This window comes from Narcine bancroftii, chromosome 1 (assembly GCF_036971445.1).
Source record: "Narcine bancroftii isolate sNarBan1 chromosome 1, sNarBan1.hap1, whole genome shotgun sequence".
Lineage (NCBI taxonomy): Eukaryota > Metazoa > Chordata > Chondrichthyes > Torpediniformes > Narcinidae > Narcine > Narcine bancroftii.
This window is the reverse complement of record NC_091469.1, coordinates 339,892,321-339,904,674: the sequence shown is the minus strand read 5'-3', so window position 1 is coordinate 339,904,674 and position 12,354 is coordinate 339,892,321. Positions and strand designations below refer to the sequence as shown.

Genomic DNA, 12,354 nt, shown 5'->3' with positions numbered 1-12,354 from the left:
ATGGTATACATTTTATTGAGGGGAACGGCCACAGGGGTGCCTGCATTGACTTGTCGGTTCCTTTTTCCTCTCCAGATTGTCATCCAGCTACCTTCCTCCTGCCTCACGGTTGTGATCTCATCCCTGTAACTCACCCCGTCAGCCTCCTGAATGATCCAGAGTTCATCCAACTCCAGCTCTAATTCCTTAACCCAGTTTGTAAGGAGTTGCAATTGGATGCACTTCTCACATATGAAGTTGTCAGGGCCAGTGTTGACTTCCCTGACTATCCATATTCTGCAAGAGGAGCATGCCCTGGCTGTCATTCCCACTATGTATGAAATAGAAAAAAAAGCTAGAAAAATATCTGAGACCTTTCAGCTTTCTAATCACCTTCTCTCTGGTGATCATGACTTCACTCACCTACCTATCTTCCCTGACATCTTTGAAAGTCAGGTATACTGCGAATACCTTCCGCAGTGAAGACTAATGTAAAATACTCATTCATTTCCTCTGCCATCTCCTTGTCTTCCATTACAATTTTACAGCATTCAATTTCTAAAAATAGATATTTCTATATCTATTCTGGCCTCTTTTTTTACACTTAATATACTGTACTTCAAAATATGTTTGGTATCCTTTGTGATATTATTTGCTAGCTTCCTTTCGAAGTTGATCTTTTCCTTATGACTGTTTTTAGTTGCCTTTGTAAGGTTTTAAAAGCTTCCCAGTCCTCTACCTTCCCACTAATTTTTGCTTCATGTACACCCTTTCTTTTGCTTTTACTTTGGCTTTGACTTCTCTTGTCAGCCACAATTGTGTCATTTTTCCATTCCAATGTTTCTTTTTTTTTTGGATTAAACCTGTCCTGCAAATTCCTTATTTCTCATAGAAATTCCAGCCATTTCTGCCCTGACATCCTCCCTGCTAGTGTGCCTTTCCAGTCAACTTTGGCCAGTTCCTCTCTCATACCTCTGGTACACTGGTACATTCTCCCTTCTGATTTTAGTTTCTCTGTCTCAAATTGCAGAGTGAGTTCTATCATATGATATTCACTGCTTCCTAAGGGTTCCCTTACCTTCAACTCCCTTGTCAACTCTGGTTCATTACACAATTATTCTTTGGCTTGGCTTCGCGGACGAAGATTTATGGAGGGGGTAAAAGTCCACGTCAGCTGTAGGCTCGTTTGTAGCTGACAAGTCCGATGCGGACTGAATCCAAAATTGCCATTTTCAAGTTGGTTCATCCACAAGCTGTTCTAAAAAAGCCATCCTGCAGGTATTCAATAAACTCCTTCTCTTAGAATCCAGCACCAACCTAGTTTTCCCAATCAACCTGCATGTTCAAATCCCAAATGACCTATGTAACATTGCTCTTTTTGCATGGCTTCTCCATCTCCCTCTGTAGATTGCACACAACATCCCTGCTACTGTTTGGAGGCCTATATACAACTCCCATCAGAGTCCTTTTACCTGTAGTTTCTTAATTCCACCCACAGGAACTCTATATCTTCTGATTCAATGTCTCCTCTCTCCAAAGATTTAATTCCATTTTAAAGCAGCAGAACCCCCTCCCCTCCACCCCCCCCCCCCCACCTGCCCCATCCCCTCTCTCTTCATTCCTACCTGTCCTTCTGATACACTGTGTATTCATGGATATTTAGTTCCCAGTTGTGGTCTTCTTTTAGCCACCACTCAATAATGGCTACAATGTTTGATATTATCAGCCTTAATTCTCATACTGTGGGCAATTAAGTGCACGATCTTCAGGGCTGTATTCATCATTTTTCTACTTTTGTTTCCAAAGTACCCCAAATTGAATCCTTAATCCTACACTTGCAATTTTGCTGTACTGACTGCCGATCTTTTCTAACCATCTCATTGCACAGTGTATTCATTTGTGTATCTTCTGCTCTATTCATTGCCCTCTCATTCTAACTCCAATCCCCCCTGACAAACTAGTTTAAACCCTCCCCAACAGCTCTAGCAAATGTGCCCACCAGGAAATTTGTCCCCCTCCTGTTCAGGTGCAATTCATCCTTTTTGAACAGCTCAGAAGAGATCCCAATGATCCATGAATCTGAACCCCTGCACCCTGCACCAACTCTTCAGCCGTGCATTAATCTGTCACAACTTCCACTTCCTGCCCCATTGGTGTGTGGTACAGACAATAGTCCAGAGATTACAACCCTTGAGGTCCTGCTTGTTAGCTTCCTTCCTAACTCCCTTTTTTCCCTATTCAGGACCTCATCCCTACTCCTATCAATGTCATTGATACCAACATGGACCATGACATCTGGCTTCACTCCCACCTGCTTGAGAATGCTGTGGACTCATTCTGAGTCACCCCTGACCCTGGTACCTGGGGTGCAACATGCCATCCTAGAGTCTTGATCTTGTTCACAGAACCCCTTATCTGTTCCCCAAACTATCGAATCCCAATAATTAGTTCTCCTTTTTTCTCCCCCACCCTTCTGATCCAAAGGGTCAGACTCTGTGCCAGAGACTTGACCACTTTGAAGTCCCTGGTAGATCATTTCCTACCCCCCCCCAACAGTGTCAATACAGTATACTTATAGCTGAGGGGAATGGGCATAGGAGTTCTTTGCGCTGACTGCCTATTCCCGTTCCTTCTCCTAACAGTCACCCAGTTACTACTTCTTGCCTCTTGGGATTGACTGTCTCCTTATAGTTTTTGTCTATTCCCTCCCCTAGCTCCCAAATGATCCAGAGTTCATCCAGCTCCAGATCCAGTTCCCTTACACGGTCTACAAGGAGCTGCAGCTGGATGCACTTCTTGCATTTGTGGTCATCAGGAACACATGTCCCAGATTTCCCACATCCTACAACTGGAACATACCACTGCCTTCGCTGCCATTTCTACTAACTGGGTCACTTTGAAAAGATCTTATCTAACCTTACCTGTACCTGTAGCATGTCCTCAGCCTCTGCTCACCTTATTAGCTTCTCAAGCCAAAACTTCTAACTCCCCACTTCTACACTGGACCACTAACACTCGGGATGCTTCAACAAAGGCTGCTCCACTTGTGCCTACTTTCTTTTTATTTGTTCCTGCTAATGAATCATAATTTGCTTGGACCCCTAAACCGTCAAGCTGCGCAAAAGCTCCTTTTTCAACTCTACTCCCCGACCTGTGCTTAGTTCTCTCTCCTCGCATTTCCATTGGTCCGCTAAACTGGTACATTTTTTTGAAGTATGTTGCAATCTTGGAAAAAACGGGAACTGGTAAGAAACACTTTCAGTAAACCGAGATGGTGTGAGTAACCTTTTGTGCTTTGATATTATATGATTTGCAAGATCTAGGTATATTACTCTGGTCTACGAGTGTTGATAACAGTATTTACATCAAGAATCAGCAATTATGATGGATGCCATGATGGAAAGCACAAACTGACAAAGTATATATTTTAAATACTTCTTTATTGACAATCTCATTATTATTGCATCAATGATAATCCTTTCATCATTCCAATTAGTGACATTTGTGGAAAGTAATTGATTACCATATTAACATACAGAATGAAGTAGGAACTTTGGGTAATTAATGAGAGATTAATGTTGATTTTGTATTCTGTTGGTATTGTAACATGAGTGCTGACAATTTCAAAGAAAATCGTAAGTTTCCTTGTCCAGAAATGTTAAAATGCCTTCAACTCCTTACACCCAAGAACAGTAATTGAATTAAGCATGCTCAAAACCAACAGGGACCGACAGCTTTATTTTTAGGTACCAGAAGAAACTTTCTGCCCGTATGAAATGTATATAAATGAGCAAATAAGTCAATTCTTTTCAGAAATCTTGACCAATTTGCTCATTTAAATACATGTCACATGGATAGAAATTTTCTTCTGGTACCTAAAAATAAAGCTGTTGGCTAATTTGACTGGCTACCCTTGGGTATAAGAAATAAAAGGCACCTTGTCCTTAACAGTCCAGCGATAAAATGGAAGAGCCTTTAGCAGGACCACAATTACAAGGACAACAAGAGGAATTGATAGGATGGTACTTGCTTCTGTTAGGAAAAGGAATTTATTATTCATGCTAGTTTTCTAAAGAGGAACATCATTGGCCCCTTTCACATTTGCAAGTGATCCCAGGAATTAACCGTCAATCGGCCTTTAAAGTGCCCAGTGTGAAAGCAAAATCAGCTGAATGCCGGCATCAAATGACATCATCTCACACCGGGGATTTGACAGCCTCGTTCCCTAATACAATCCGTTGCAATCAGGCAAATGTGAAATGGGTAATTGCATTATGGGATTGAAATGACTGAAGTTTTTGTGTAAATGCAGGAATGTGAAGAAAGAAAAGATTAAAATTGCCGTGGGAATGTCTCTCTGATAGAGGAAATAATTAGCAATAGCGGGCAATTTTTAAACAGGGTGGAAAAGTTGGTAGTGCTATACTGCCAATTTATAAAGGGAAAAAATAATAGCGGACCTGACTTTGCAGAATGCCGTGCATCAGAGAAGCCCTTCCATGAATGCTCTGTGCATGCAGCTGGGCATACATCCCTTTCTCTGCTGTATGGAATTCTGGGAGGGCAGGTCCCCCATTGCTTTTTCCATATAGTATTTATAAATTGTTCACGATAGTGCTACCAACTTAACCCATGCTGTTTAAAAATTGTCTGTTGTAGCTATTTATTTGCTAGCACTTTCCCCACGGTCCCTTGTAAAGGTTTATAGAGGTCGGCACAAAAACAACGGGCATAATTAAGCATGATTAATTTTGTTCAAATATAAGGTCATAACGCATTGATCAGGATTTAAGGCAGGCCCACCATCACTCGATGCGTCATGATGTCACTGATAGAAGGTAAAACAATCCTAACCCCAGGGATGGCTCCTTGCAACTGCGAAAGCGTCCACTGACCCAATTAGGAGGGGTCAGTGTGAAAAGCTCCATCCCTATCCTGGGACTATGAATGGCCAATTTAGTGGGATACAAGTGCAAAAGGGGTGATTGAGTGTGAAGAGCTGACAAATGGGTTTCAATGGACAATGGCTGAGCAACAAATCTCATGAACATCACCCAGAGAAATGCCTGGTCTATTGCAGTTGCAACAGAGATAAAGACACACTTTCAACATTGACTTTTTCTTCACTTACCAATTTTAAGAGTTCATCTTGATTTTAACAAATTAATTCCATTTTCTATGAATTTTTAGAATCTATGTATTTTGCTACTATTTTTGGCACCTTAAAATCTGATCACACTCAATACCGTATTACATTTACTTGGTTTAAACTCCCTAAAATATATTTGTATATCTGTTGTGCCATGGCCCCCATCGGGGTGGGGGGGGAGGTGGGGGGGGGGTTGAAATATTAATATGTTTAGATTTTTTTTAAATAATGAATGACCCATTCAATTCTCAAGTCCCTTTACCATTTATTTAAGGTTGATATATACTTCAACTTCATTGAACTAAATATTTCAAATAAAAATCATGTCAGTCAGAAACATGTTTCAATCCACCCAGTGTTTACTGTCATTTGGGGACTAGGTTTAAGTTTTCTACAATGCAATGTGTGAAACAATGTGTCCTGTTTTCACCTCTGAATGTCTAAAGTTCCAATTTCAAAACTGTGGCCCTCTCACCCCTTGTTCTAGAGCAATGGTTTTCAAACTGCCCCCTTAAGCAATCTCTATGCCGTTAAGTGCTCTGTGATTAGTAAGGGATTGCTTAAGGTGGCATGTGGGTGGAAAGAAAAAGTTTGAAAATTACCTAATTGACTTTTATGTGCACGGTTTCATAACTCCAAAGGAAATGGGCCAAAATGACAATTTTTCTCAAGCAAAATATTTCAGTAACAATTGGGTCTAGAGCAGTGTTTCTCAACCTTTTCTCTCTCAATAACATACCACTTTACGCAATCCCTTACTAATCTCAAAACACTTATGGTATAGGAAATACGTAAAGTGGTATGTGAGTTTAGGGGGACAGTTTGAAAACCACTGTTCTAGAGACTATCTAGACCTTCCTACCAGAGAAAAATGTTTATTCGCATGCACAATGACAAAATCCTTTAATATTTAAAACATTAACCTAGAGTCTTTAAAATCCAATAGCAAACTTCCAATAGAATACAATCATAATTTAACTGTTGAAATCTTATGTTACTGTGCTGATTTGGTGCCACGCATTAATTCTGTCGTTCAGTGCTCCAAATTGAGCACAGTATTCTGGAAGTTCAGTTGGGGCCAAATGGGGCCCTTACATTGAAACATCCTATTTTCTTTGTTCTTCCTATGATTAAATAACATTGTTCTATTCAGTTCTTTAATAATATTTTATCCCATGCAAATACTTTGGTAGGGTCATGGAATTGCACAGCACAGAAATGGACACTTTGGCATGCTTTCTCTATGCTGATGTGATGCCTACCTATACTTGTCTGCTGGACTGTATCTCTCTACTCCTTTCCTATCCAAGTAACTGTCAAAATGGCTTTTTAAACTTTGAAATTGTATTCATTTCTACCGCTTCCTCTGACAGCTTATTCAATGTTGTCATCATCCTCTGAGTGAAGAACTTGCCTTTCAAATCTCCTTTGAATTTCTCTCCTCTCACCTGACTTCTAGACTCCTCCACTCCAGGAAAAAAAGAACCTGACAATCTACCATATCTATGCCCCTCTTAATTTTATAAATGTTTGTAAAAACACCCTTGAGCCTTCTACATTCCACTGAGAATAAACTTAGTCTATCTAATCACTCCTTATATGTAAACCCCTTCATTCCAGATCACATGCTGGGGATTCTCTTTTGTACTCTTTTTAATGCTAGCACACCCTTCCTGCAGTATGGTGACCAGAACTGCACATAATACTCCAAGTATGGGATGATCAATGTTTTGTACAGCTGCAACATGACATCCCAACTTATACTCAGAGCATCAGCTTATGAAAATAAACATGCTGAATGCCACCTCTACTGCCCTATTCACATGTTGCCATATTAAGAAGCTATAACGTGCACCCCAAGGTCCCACTGTACATCACACTCCTGAGATCCCTGCTATTTACTGTATTTGATGTCCCAAAATGTATGACCTCACACTTCTCTGCATTGAATTCTATCTGCCACCACACTGCCCAATTTCATAACTGATCTAGGTCCGTCTGTATCCATTCAAAACCTTCTTCACTATTTACTACTGCATCAGTTTTTATACTGTACTCTATATGTGACAAACAGTGATGATCCCAGCAATAATCCCCTTAGTACACCACTTCCAGTCAGAAAGACACCCCTCAACCACTGCCCTCTGCCTCCTGTAACCAAGAATTTTTGTTTCTCCTTCATAGAACCATGAATCATTAGGTTCCTCCATGATTCTTAGATTTTTGCTGGATAGAACTATATTCTAAATTGTCTTTTTCAGTTTTTGATATTCAACTTCACCTGCCATTTTTGTAAACTCACTGAATCTGTGCAATGTCCAGACTAATTCCATGCAGTTTAATGTGCCTCTGGGATTGCAATGATATAAAAGCATAAGGGCCCCAGGTTGTATGTAAATATGTGTTAGTGTGTGTACCACTGGTGTGGACCTGGGAGAGTGGAGACACAGCGCTGCTCCAAAAGGTTCAACTGCCCAGTCCTAATGATGTTGGGTTCATACAGGCATTAAATGGCCTGTTAGAGGAGCTGACAGTGTTTTTAAATTCTAATCCACCCATGACGTGTCTGTGCCGAAGGTGGTGGCACCTGGGCTCAGCAACAGCCACGAGAGGTTGTGGACTTTGGGGAATCAGCAGACCAGCGCAGGGCACCAGAAAAAGGGAGAACACTTCCCATTGAGAAGGAGAAACAGAGGAGATGACCCTACAGGACGGTGACCACAGTGGCGGACCAGCAAGGGGCTCAGTGAATCCACGGACACTCAGTGACTCTGGAGAGACTCTCTATTGCTTCTCTTTATCTTTCTGTAAAGATCACTGATGCAACACTAATGGTGACTCTTTGTTTGCTCTACGGCAGCCAGATGCAATTTTGAGTAATATTACATGTTCTGTACTATTACATGACAATCTTACTTCCAAATCTGTGTCCATGTGTTTTGCTAAGAGTAACATGACATACTGTAATCTGCTTTTGTTTTTCAACTTGGACTGCTCACAAAATGAATTTTTCTTACTGTACCATGTGTAATGTAATGATAAATTTGAACTTGAATTTAATATCTTGTACAAAGCTATATTAAACTAGATTTCCCATTGCCATGATTAATTTCATCATTTCATTTTTACCACATAGTGTTCTGTGAATTTTTAATATCTAAAATGGCAAAATGTGGTGTCATTTTTTTTGTGATGCCTGGATAGCATTTAAGTCTAAGTTTTTCATTGTATCAAGTCAAGTTTATTGTCATCTGATTGTTCAAGTACAACCCAACGAAACAACGTTCTCCAATCCTTGGTGTAAAAGACGCAGATACACAACCAGACATAACATACATACAGACAACACATATATAGGACTTATTCATAAATACAAGCAATATTCATGTATCTTGTCTGTGTGACAAACAATAAATGTATATCAAAATCTAAATGCCTTCTGAAAATCCATATTGATGATATCCATAGATGTCACCCTTACCTTAATGGTGACCTCTTCAAAAAGTATAAATGATGTTATTCCAACATAACTAACTTCTCTTGCTCACTTGTTTCCTCTTCCATAGCATATTTGTTCAAATGCTCAGTTCACTTTCTCCTGTGGGTTTTGCAGCAGCACTCATACACCTGGGGTTTTCTTTTTATTCCTACCTGTTTAGTTTTCCTATGCATCTCTAATCCAAAACTTCCATGTTGGTACCTTGTGACAGCAAAATATTGTGGTACAAATGAATCTGGAAATCCTAGTACATAAAATGCAAAACGTTTCTAAGCAGCTGCACAAAGTAATTGGTAACCCTGCTTGGAATGTTGGCCTTCATTGTGAGGGGTATGGAGTGGATATTTAAAAAAATAATGCCACTTTACAAGGTGCAGAGTACTGAATACTATCATGATCTCCATATTTAAGAAAAGAAGAGCTTGCTTTGAAGGAAGTACAGAGTTTCCCTAAATGTATTCTTTGGATATGAAGAAATGTTGGCCCTAAACTTATTGAGCTCGGGAGAATGGAAAATGATCTTGTTGAAACAGCAACTTGAGTGAAGCAGCATCATGTCTGGTAGAGGGAAAATAGGTAAAGGGTGAAAAAGTCACCATAAAGTACTTCATATAGGGATTGGGGGCAGTTTTAGGAAGGTGTGCAGGATACGTTTTTTTCAGACTGGTAGGTGTCTGAAAGGGGCCACGAGAGGTAGTGGTGGAAGTCGATATGTTAATAACATTCAAGAGGCTTATATTCACCATGAATATGCAGAAAATTGAGAAATATGCATCATATGCAAGCAGCAGAGATTTAATTTAATTTGGCATGTTCGGAAGGGTCTATTCCTGTGCTGAATTATCCTATGTTCTATATCGGATTCAGAAGAGAATTAACTGAGAGGATATTACCCATAGTGGGGGTACCTATAACTTTGAAGCATAGTTTGGAATGAGGAGGAATTTCTCTTTTAGAGGTTTATGAATTTTCAGAATATAAATTTGGCTCAGATTAGATGAGAGGAATGGCCTGTTTCTGTGAAGTAGTGGTCTGTGGTTCTCTGGTTGTAAAGACAGAAACATTTTTTTTTTTAATTTCTAATTTTAACCCCATATATTTTTCTCTTCCCTGCTAGTCATTATGTTTTAAATTACAGAATAAAATTTTCTCACAATGGAACCACAAACTTTTTTTTAACTAATCTAAACAAATTTTGAAATGATATCATGTTAATAGAAATAATTTGGGAGAAAGAAGTATCATTCACTTGGAAACTTAACCATTCAGGTACCAAAAGAGTTATACATACGCTGGCTTTTGTGAACATCTTGGCAAACAGTGTAGTCTGCCCAAGAATTGCTTGATATTTTAAACTATTATGCGTGACCATTTCTGTCATCAGTCCTATCAAACTCCTTACAAATGAAGATAAGAGTGTGCCAACAACTAACATCAACAAAAAGTTATCAGAACAGTCAAACCATGATGGCAATTAATGATTGACACAATTGTAGTACTGTCAACTAGACCCGACGGGCCAGAAGTCGAGATTAATAGGCTTTAATCACTATAAACTACAGTCATATCTTACATACTGTTGGCCCGATTTCAAGACAGTATTAATGGAGGGGATTGGACGATTCCGCTTTTATTCGAAATCCTGAAAGGGGAAAAGTTACAGTATTATGGGACGGGCCAACCAGTACAATGTCTGTAATACAGTGTCCCACCACAGCAACATGATTGGATCCGCAGATGTGAAAGGAAATTGGCTACCTGGAAGGATAGACTCCACGCCCCACAGAAAGGCCTGAAATTAATTGGTGTTAGATTTGTACTCCTTGGTAATGAGTGCAAGCTTCTGAATTCACCTTGGATTTTTATTGTGTATACTCATCAGTTGCCTCTTCATTGTACATATCTGAAATCTCTCTGGTGGAATATGTGTGAACATGCTCTTTGATGAGGTGATGTGAGTGCTACTCTGTAACTGCCTTTGCTCATTATTTTACACCAAATATCCTCCATGGTTCAATTCATTGTGTCAATATTCAAGTAAATGGATTAATACGGCTTATCAGCAACATCTGCTTTCCCTTGTAATGCACAAAAATTGTTGCTTTAGCTGTGACTGAGAAGTAAGTTGGAAAGGATTACTTTCATTTTTATGGCATCTCCAGATATTAACATAAAGTTGAATGACTTTATAGAGTTGGATTTATTTCATACCAAAATTCAAATGCATTTTCTTCCACCACTTTACCAAAAGTATTGACTCTTCTGGTACAGGGAGCAATTAACAATTGCTTTCTTCTTTCTCACTCAAGAGACCTTCACATTAATGGAAAAGAAATGACCTGTGGAGGACATGATAGCTAAATGCTGTCTTGTATGCTTCATCTTCTTGCATGTGCACTTCTAGCAAGGGTTCTTCTGTATTAATCTCAGTTAAGAAGAAACAACTTGGACCTGTTCATTGACAGATTGGGAGCATTTGAGGGTCAGAGTTAAAGAGATCCTTAGTTTGTATGTTTAGTATGTCATATGTCTTCTGCAACAGTCACATGACCTTTCATTATTGTATGATTTCCCATCCAGTTAAATTATTTTATAGCTAACCAATGTGGTGACTTGCATCAGGATTGAGCCTGTCACCAGTGATCATCTTTAACTACAAGCTATTTCTCTTGAATAGATCTTGAAAGGCACTTGTGTAAGTTTACAGTAATGGTGTCAGAAGCTGGACCTTGATACGGAAACCTTTCACTGAAGTAAATCTGATTATTTTCCACATGATTTTCCTGAAAGGATGTTATGATTTTCTCAATGTATGTTGGCTGGTGATAAATGAGGCTTTTATATGATGTAATGTGAAAGGTTGGTGCCTTGACTTCCTCCTTTTGGAGCTTAGTAAAGAAAGCTGTCTGAACAGCCTCTTAGGTTTTACTTTTCCCAAGATTGACCCATTATCAAACTTCTATCAAACTGCTGCCAAATGCTAGATATGAGGCACTTAAATCTGGGTTTTACGGGATTTCTCCAGCTGCTGCATTCGATGAAGCAAAAGCAAAGACCACGTTGACTAACATAACAGGCTGCTGTGCAATTGGCATTCTTTTCCAGTCCATATCCCAGCATTCTCTGTTTTGTCCTGTTTGTGGTTTATCTCTTTTGTCAGTATGCTTGTCAAAGCCAACGCTGACTGACTTCATTTCCCCAAAGTGGAGCTCAAGCATTGTTTGGGCATTGACGGCATTCTGTCAGCCCCCCGATAGACAATACCACTGATTCACAATTTCCTGTGTAGACCAGACATCTAGCTGCATATTTCCCCCACCCCCCCAAACACTCATCTCTTATCACCATTGGTCATTAAGCAGGCTCTGTTTCCAAGCTTATTTTGTACTTGTACTGGACCATAGAAAGAGTGAAATCATTTTTATTATGAGCTTGTATCCCTGTTTAGACTTGGCAAAATGTGAGATTATTATGCCGATAAGATAAGTATGCTACCATAAAGCTCCCAAGAAACTACTGGGAAGGAAATTACTGCCCGATCTAAATCAGGTCATGTTGATTTGTGACAGGCTTGATGTAAATACAAATGTGTGTTTTTATGAGCTTTCTATTGGCAAGTACAAAAGGAAAATTAAATACTAAAAACTGAGTATTGGGCATGCTGTATATGAGCACCAATTAAAAAAAAACATACCAGCAATCCTTCATTTCTTTGGTGCCTGGTGCA

General features: G+C 39.5%; 2 protein-coding genes across 4 annotated transcripts in view; one reads left to right on the top strand and one right to left on the bottom strand.

Moving 5' to 3' along the window:
- LOC138748892 (forkhead box protein C1-B-like) overlaps window positions 1–12,354 on the bottom strand; it is a 38,256-nt gene that overhangs the window by 3,528 nt on the left and 22,374 nt on the right. The gene's annotated exons all lie outside the window — the stretch shown is intronic.
- The window catches only part of gmds (GDP-mannose 4,6-dehydratase), a 661,071-nt gene that overhangs the window by 638,366 nt on the left and 10,351 nt on the right, over window positions 1–12,354 (top strand). The window contains exon 11 of one of the 3 annotated variants that reach the window (XM_069909784.1): window positions 7,706–8,119. The exons of the other annotated variants lie outside the window; for them this stretch is intronic. Within the exon in view, the coding sequence (XP_069765885.1) occupies window positions 7,706–7,846 (141 nt within the window). The 3' untranslated portion in view covers window positions 7,847–8,119. Of the gene's footprint in view, window positions 1–7,705; window positions 8,120–12,354 lie in introns of those variants that run through there. 3 annotated transcript variants of the gene reach the window in all.